Genomic DNA, 7,888 nt, shown 5'->3' with positions numbered 1-7,888 from the left:
GTGGAAGTTACTCTTTCTTGAGTGGTCATAGTGAAAACACACACACGCACACACACACATACACTGCTGTCATCGATTTGATTCATATTGACCCTATAGGACAGAGTAGAACTGCTCTAGAGGGTTTCAAAGGCTATAAATCTTTACAGAAGCAGACTGCCGCATCTTTCTCACATGGAGCAGCTGATGGGTTCAACCACTGGCCTTTCAGTTAGCAGTAAATGCTTAACTACTGTGCCGCCAAAGCTCCTTGTAGTGTCATAGTATAGTCTGTAAATGGAGGTGTTCAGCCTGAAGAACTACAGGCAGAATACAAAAGCAAAGGATAGACCAAGCAACATACATACATAAAAGATAGCAAAATAGACATTTTACTGAAACATATTGAAATTTACTTTCAACATGCCTGTGTTTAATTTTACAGTCACTTGGGAATCTTCTTAAACCTAGAAACAAGACAAGAAAATTAATCTTATTACAAGTTACTTTTAAACACATTTATGGGAATATAGATGGTGATTCATATGGAAAACAAAAGATCCTCCAGAACTTAGATTGTTAAACTAGGGAAGTCAGTATGTAATCCATAAACCTCACCTTAAAGAGGCAGAATGTTTTCCAGGGCTTGGCAATAGCTTATTAGACAATATTCATGTACCTAAAGTTAGAGCATGGCTTAAAGATTGACAGTGGTTGTTATTTCTGGGGATGGACTTGTCTCTATTTTCTAAATTTTCCACAATGAATAAACATTACTTTGCCATTGGAAAAAACTGTTATTTTAATGGACTTTTTCATAGGAAAATAATAAACATACAAACTTGTGCAAAGATATTTAGTGCAGCATTGTTTGTAATGTAGAATTGTATCCTAATTCCCATCAATAGAACACTTCAATAAATTTTATCTGTAGAGTGAATATCATGAAGCCAATAAGAATGGTGATGTGGATCTATATTTATTAACATAGAAACATTTCAAAGATATGTTGTTAAGTGAAAAACAAAGCAGACTAAAAAACAATGTGTCTAATAAGAACCCATTTTCACAACAACAAAAAAATAAGTGCATAGAATTTAAAAGTACATGCCAATTGTTAGTGTTGATATTATCCCTGAATGGTAGGAATCAGGAATGATTTTTCAATCAACTTTTTCATGCTTTCTATATTTTCTGAAAATTGTAAGAATATATATATATATGGTTCAGGAAATCAATTTCCTTTTTTTAAAAAAAATAATAAATTTCAATTGTTTAAGAAAAAAATTTTTAATGGTATGGCAACCGGTCAGCATGGAAACAAGAAACAAGTAAGGAAACAAGAAGCCTGTGTCAGAGAGCATGTTTTTAGTGTGCCTCTCAGCCAGCATAAGTGTCCATGTTTCTTGTTAGATACCTCTTTAGAGGGGAGATGAATCCAAGTTAAACCTCATCTCACAACTATTGATAACACGTAAGTAGCTTCTTCTGCCCTAATTCTATATTTGCCAGCCAACTTTCTGATTTATATTTGTGTCCTATGAGGAAATGTGCTAACTAGTCAAGGCAAACATTTGAACATTAAATTTCTTTTACTTGCTTTCAAGTGTACAGCCAGGGCCATCCCTTAGGGAGGTGAAGGATTATAGCATATCATACTATATACCAGCTTTTTCTAACTGTATTTTAAACAAAGATATGAATGGTAAAAAGCAAAAAAGGCAATATGCTTATGTGTGTGCTTGTAGGTGATATATAAAGACAGAGACACAAGGTGAATGACAAAGAGAGAAATGGCAGATCAATGATTCGAAGTGACCCTGACCTTTGCTTACTGCTTAGTAAGATTTTTCACATCATTTGGTCTTTACTGCAGTGGAAGAAGATTTCAACCATTTATTTAAGGTAAGTTTCCGATGTCTGTAGTGTAGTATAGAGAACTTATTTGAAATTCTATTTCTGCCTCAGCTTCCTGGTCTCCAAAATGTCTGTTCTACCTACCTCACCAGGATGGCTGTGAGATTTAAATTTGAAAATACAATGACTCTTTGTGAAAAGCACTATACAAATGAAGAAATATGAAGTATTACCGTTCTTATTACTGCTTCTCAGATATTATTCCCTCACTTAATAAACATTCTAACACACATCCAAATCTTCCTCTGCCCTAAGAGAGGCCTGTTGAAAATTGTTCTTCTGATGGTTATTATCTTTTGTAGTTCCTCAATATTTCCTCATCCCCTACTTTGATTAATAACACCTTGGGGACAGAAACAAACTTATTCATACATTCAAATTCAAACCTTTTTTTTAATATCTCATGGGCCAGGCAACATGCCAGACTTCTGAGGATACAAAGATAAATAGAAGAGTTCTCTTTTTCTCAAGTTCTCTTTCCAACGAGAGATAGATGCAGAAACAGATAATTATAAAACATACGATAAATGTAATGTTATGGTAATAAGCTTAGGATATTATGGAGTCTGGAGGAATGGCACTTATAGGTAATAGGGAGATCATGGAAGGCTTTCCTGAAAGCAAAAAGTATGAACTAAATAAATTAGTAATACCTTTTGGTGGTGGAAACCATAGGTTATTTATTGCTCACTTAACACAAAGCCCAGAGGCAGGTGTGCTCAGGGTTGTTCTAGCAATCAGTGATACCATCAAGGACTCAGTGTTTCTTTCTTCTCATAATTGTCAGTGAATTGTCTTTGTTGTCATGGTTATCACCTCAAGGTTGCAAAAGATGGCCACAGCTCCAAGCATCACATATACATCAAGTCAGTAAGAAGGGAGAAATTTCACTGCTAGTTACATAATTTTTATCACCCCTACCAGAAATAGGAAGAAAGGGGACTGAGGAATTGGGAGTTTTTTGTTGTTTGTTTATGTTTTAGGAGATAAAGCAAAAGAAGCAATGTTCTGAATCTTTGCACGTGTTCTCCATTCTGCCTAGCATCCATGGTCTCTTGGGCTCTTCCCACATGTCATATCCCGGTGCCTAGTTGTAGCACCTGGCATGTAGTAAATAGTCAGTAAACATTTGTGGAAAGAAAGCAGGCAGAACAAAAATAGAAGCAGATGAACACAATATGCACCTAATTTCCCCAAAACATATTGTCTAAAATCGGGGTGGGGGGAACATAATGAGGCAATTTCAGAACAGATAGGTGAGTGCTACGAGAATATTAATTACGAGATGCTGTGGGTGCATGTAGAAGGGGTTAGAGAAGGTATCTTGAGAGGAGTGATTGTTTAAGCTGATACCTAAAGGATGGTATAAATAACTAAACCTAGACAGAGAAAAAGTCTCTTGGCTTGCACTCGAACTACAACAAAGTAGTAGTTCTCTCTTTGGGAGAAGAAGACTTTGAATAATTTCTAGTGAGAAAAAAAAGTGGGAGGTGGGAGGGAGGAAAATGGTTAATAGCAATGGATCATATGGCACCCATTATTACTAATTTAATTTAATGTTGATATTTTCTGTGTTCTGTTTTTAGTGAATATAAAACATATTTCTCAGGCCTACTGAATATTTAAGACTTCACTTCCCTCCCTCTTTATTTCCTTTGATGTCTTAATTTTTTTTTGCTGTTTATGGTTTCTCCTACTCTGAAAGTTTTCAGGCACCTAAACACACCCCCACCCCCAAAGTTAGAAACTCCGAATACAGATTTCACACGTAATAGCAGGTAAAGATGGAAGTTTTGGTGAAGCACAGTGGAAGGGTTGCAAGCTTAAATATAAGACGCCAGTTAAACTTGAATTTCAGATAAGAAATGAATCTTTTTTTTTTAGTAAAATATTACATGGAACACACTATACTAAATCATTAATTGTTTATCTGAAATTTGAATTTAACTGGGTATCCTGTATTTTTATTTGCTAAATTTGGCAACCCGAACAGTAAACACCAAATTCCAAAGAGAAGTGCTAGACTAGGATTTGCAAAGTAATTGACAAAGAGCCAGTTACAAAAGTCATGAATATCTTCTTCACTCTCAGGGTATAAAATAGCCAATAAGAGGGTTTTGAAAGAGCTCCTACCCTTCCTTCACTATGAGAGTTTAACATGGGCCCCTGCAGATTGGAGGCCCAGTAGACAGGGGCATGATTCCATACATGGAGAAAAGCTAAAAGCAGGAGGCTGGCGGACTAGATGCTCTAACTAAAGAAGCACAGAAGATGGCTGCTGTAATCCTGGGATAAGGCTTCAACTTCAGAGGTTGTCCAGACAGAAAACTTGAGTGTTTTCCATTGACTAGATGTGGAACACATACACACACCCAAGAAAGATGGCATGGGTTCTTCTTGGACCAAGAAGATTGGTCCAAGAGGATTGCCTAAGTACACTAACACCTTAGCAGGGAAAAGCTGGAGATATCACAGGATTCCCTCCTTGGGTTTCCGAGGCAGTATCACTACGGAAGTAGGATTGCCCAACCTTCCTTCCGAGGAGTGGCTGGTGGGTTTGAACCGCCAGCCGTCTGGTTAGCAGGCAAGTGTCTTAGCCACTATGCTACCAGAGCTCCCCTAAGAGGCTGAAGAAGAAATAAATGTAAATGACTAGTTGGAATATAAATGCATTTGCTTGGATCAAGAAAACTGCTAATGAGAGATCTCCAGTGGCATATCCAAAGAATTCACCAAAGTGCTCCATGAAAGAGTCAGCTTTAAAAATCTGCCATATCCAGAAAGCAATGATATTAGCAAATGCATCAGGAACACTCAACAGTAAGTCAATGCAATTTTCCCTTTTCCCTCCTACCTTCCCAGTGCTCTAATCCATATGGAGTCACTAACCATTGGAAGCTAGAAAAGTAGGAGCAGAAGCACTAGGCCATGAAAAGAGAAAAGAAGTTACCCACATCCTCATGGGGAAGACTTTAAGCTGCAATAGTCTAAAGTGGAAGAGGAGAGAAGCCTCAACTTCAAAATTTTAGTCATGCATGGTTCTGGACACTTGAATTAATTGCCAGAGAAACTTTTATTACTAAAAAGTTACCAGAAATGTCATGGGACCAAATGTCATAGGTTTTCATCCAGAGGCAAGGTAAGAACTAGCGAACTAGCCCCACTGAATCAATGTAAAGGATGCAGTCACTTTAGAATACAGCTTGGCAGTTTCTTGTAAAGTTGAACATACTTTTCTCTTACCAGCAATCACACTCCTAGGTGTTTATCTAAGAGAAATGAAAACTTATGTTCACCCAAAAACCTACCATTTTTAGAGCAGCTTCATTCATAATTGTCAAAAATTGGAAACAACTCAAGTGTCCCTCACCTGGTGGCTAGATAAACATGATACATTCATAAAATGGAATACTACTACTCAGTGATAAAAAGGGAAGAATCATGGATGTACACAACACTATGGATGAAACTCATATGAATTATGCTAAGGGAAAAAAAGCCAGATTCAAAGAGCTATATATTGTTTGCTTCCATTTACATGACATTCTGGAAAAAGTACCACTGTAAGGACAGAAAACAGATTAGTAGTTGCTATGACTCTGTATTTGTCAAAACACAGAACTGTACACTACTATATGTACATTATGGCTAAAAGAATCTATGACACAAATGAGAACTCCATGAAAGCAATCAAAGCCCCTTGATTCTGAGTCTTTCTAAATAGTGAACTGGAAGTGGGTATTTATTATGAATAAGCAGTAGGTAGTTAGGTTAAGAAGATATCTGATAGTTGAAACTAACTATGGAATGGAAGTAGGGGAAATACCATTCCAAGAAAATTTTATAATTCTGTCTCAAGCACTATAATCATTAAACTAGCAACATTATCCCTCAAATCAGCAATGTTATCATTCCAAATAACCTAAATAAATTAACTTACTCATTCCAAAACAAATGTAAGGGAAAATGAGGGACCAAAGTAAAGATGCTATCTGATTATAACCTGTAGCTTTAGTCATGCTTATTCAACTTAATGGTGACTTTTAGTCTGATTTTTTAAATGAACACCTGTGCTCATGAGTATATGATTTTATATTGTATACATTTATAGTAATATTTTTTGCTATTATTTTTCCATAAAAATAATTAAAAATCTCTTATCGTGTCTGCCACCTTAACAAACCTGTGAATTAACACTACTTCTTCTTACCTCAGGACTTGGAAACTCTTAAGAGTTCATCAGAATAAATCAGACTTCTCATGTGAGTTCTTTCAAGTTAGGGAAGTTCAGTTTTCTAGATTCTTGGTTTAGGACATTAAATAATTTTCTTTCTTGTTTATATATGGAAGGAAACTTTCTTTGTTGGTTACTAGGGGTGGGAAGGGAGGGGAGGGAACACTGCATTAAAAAAAAAAATGCACTGACCTAAATAATTTCCTTTTCTTGAAAGAGAAAATGCAGGCTCCAGAGACCTTCACTTCCACTGGATGAGTTCCAGTGGTTTAAGTGAAGGCTCTGGTTCAACAGAATTTGGAAATGTGCAACCACATGACCATCTTACCTATTTTCTCCTAAGAACACAATCATTCTATCATGGTCTTTCTGGAATTTCCAATAAGTAGTCCCTAAAGGTGGAATTCAAAGTGAATCTGTGTACTGTTACATTAGGTTTCATGGTATTATAACTAGCTTTTTGTTTTGCATTATTCAATAGTGACATCTGCAGGCCTAGGAAGAGAAACACTAAAAGACCAATGCTGAATTTACCTATAGTATTTTATGACCCTCAGAAAAAAAGGCCTGGCAATCTACTTCTGAAAAAGCTGCATTGAACACCTTTGTATGTTGCACACTTCTGCTCTGACATATACATGATGTTGCCATGAGTTGGAAATGACTCAACAGCAACTGCTATTTGTTTTACATTTTATGACTAGTGTGAGTCTAACCTCCTTTTAAACACTTTCAAGCTATAGGAAAATTCAAATGAGGAAAACAAAGGTTCCTCTTGTTTGACCAACAGCCCCATTACCAGTGTGCTCCCAGTCCTTAACTTACTGTGATTGAATGGATGCAAGAGATTTTCTGAAGGTAGATTGAACATCTAACTGGAGCAGCCTAGGAATATCTGGGTACCCACCCAGCTGGTCCCAGAGTGAATGCAGTGATTTCTTCTCTATTATTGGGTAACTTGAAGTGGACAGATCAGCATTCCAGATGGCCTCTATGTGGTCCCTTTGTTTTCTAGAGAATCAGAGAACATTAATTTGAAGCACCGAACTCTCTTGAACTCCATAGCCTGTCAAAATATACGAATCTTATTTTTTCTTCTTCCTTTACCACTATTCTGTCCTATAACAAGTAACCCTGGTGGTGCAGTGTTAAACACAAAATCAGCAAAGATGTGGCACTCTGCTTCCATAAAGATTACAGCTTTGGAAACCCTTGGGGCAGTTCTTCTCTGTCCTATAGGGTTGCTGAGTTGGAATGACTCAAGAGCCAATGGGTTTGGGTTTGGTTTTTGTTCTATATCTCCCACCCACGGCACCACTGGGGAGGATTAACTATGCCTACTTGGAGAGAGAGATGAAAAAGCAGAATTTACTAAAATAGTTACCAAAGTTGCATTTCCATGACTTCACCAAGTATTCCGTTTAAAAACTACCTTCTTAGCTTCATGGAATATACAGACTATATGCAGGTTATTTTCCCCCACCAACAATCTTTTTCCTTTTCCTTCCCAAAGTTTCTGCTTTCTTAAAAAAAGAAAAAGAAAACAAAGATGGGGGGTGGGCAGGGGACTAAAGCTTCTAAATTTTTTTATTTTGTATTCTTAAAATAATTTGTTTCTTCCCCAAAAGACCAAACCCACTGCCATTGAGGGGATTCTGATTCATAGTGACCCTCATTGGGTTTCTGAGGCAGTAACTCTTTACAAAAGTAAAGAGTGTCCAGTCTTGCTTCTGCAGAGTGGCTGGTGGGTTTGAACCA

General features: G+C 36.9%; 1 protein-coding gene across 1 annotated transcript in view; it reads right to left on the bottom strand.

The window, feature by feature from the left end:
* Positions 1 to 424: 424 nt before the first annotated feature.
* FAM186A (family with sequence similarity 186 member A) overlaps positions 425 to 7,888 on the bottom strand; it is a 93,814-nt gene continuing 86,350 nt past the window's right edge. The window contains exons 12-13 of the mRNA XM_007937945.1: positions 6,956 to 7,141; positions 425 to 446 (exon numbers count right to left, since the gene is read on the bottom strand). Of these exons, the coding sequence (XP_007936136.1) occupies positions 425 to 446; positions 6,956 to 7,141 (208 nt within the window). The remainder of the gene's footprint in view (positions 447 to 6,955; positions 7,142 to 7,888) is intronic.

This window comes from Orycteropus afer, unplaced genomic scaffold (assembly GCF_000298275.1).
Source record: "Orycteropus afer afer isolate SDZICR_OR568_19922 unplaced genomic scaffold, OryAfe1.0 scaffold00045, whole genome shotgun sequence".
NCBI classification, from domain to species: domain Eukaryota; kingdom Metazoa; phylum Chordata; class Mammalia; order Tubulidentata; family Orycteropodidae; genus Orycteropus; species Orycteropus afer.
Note: the sequence above shows the minus strand (reverse complement) of the source record. Positions and strands in the feature narration are given on the sequence as shown.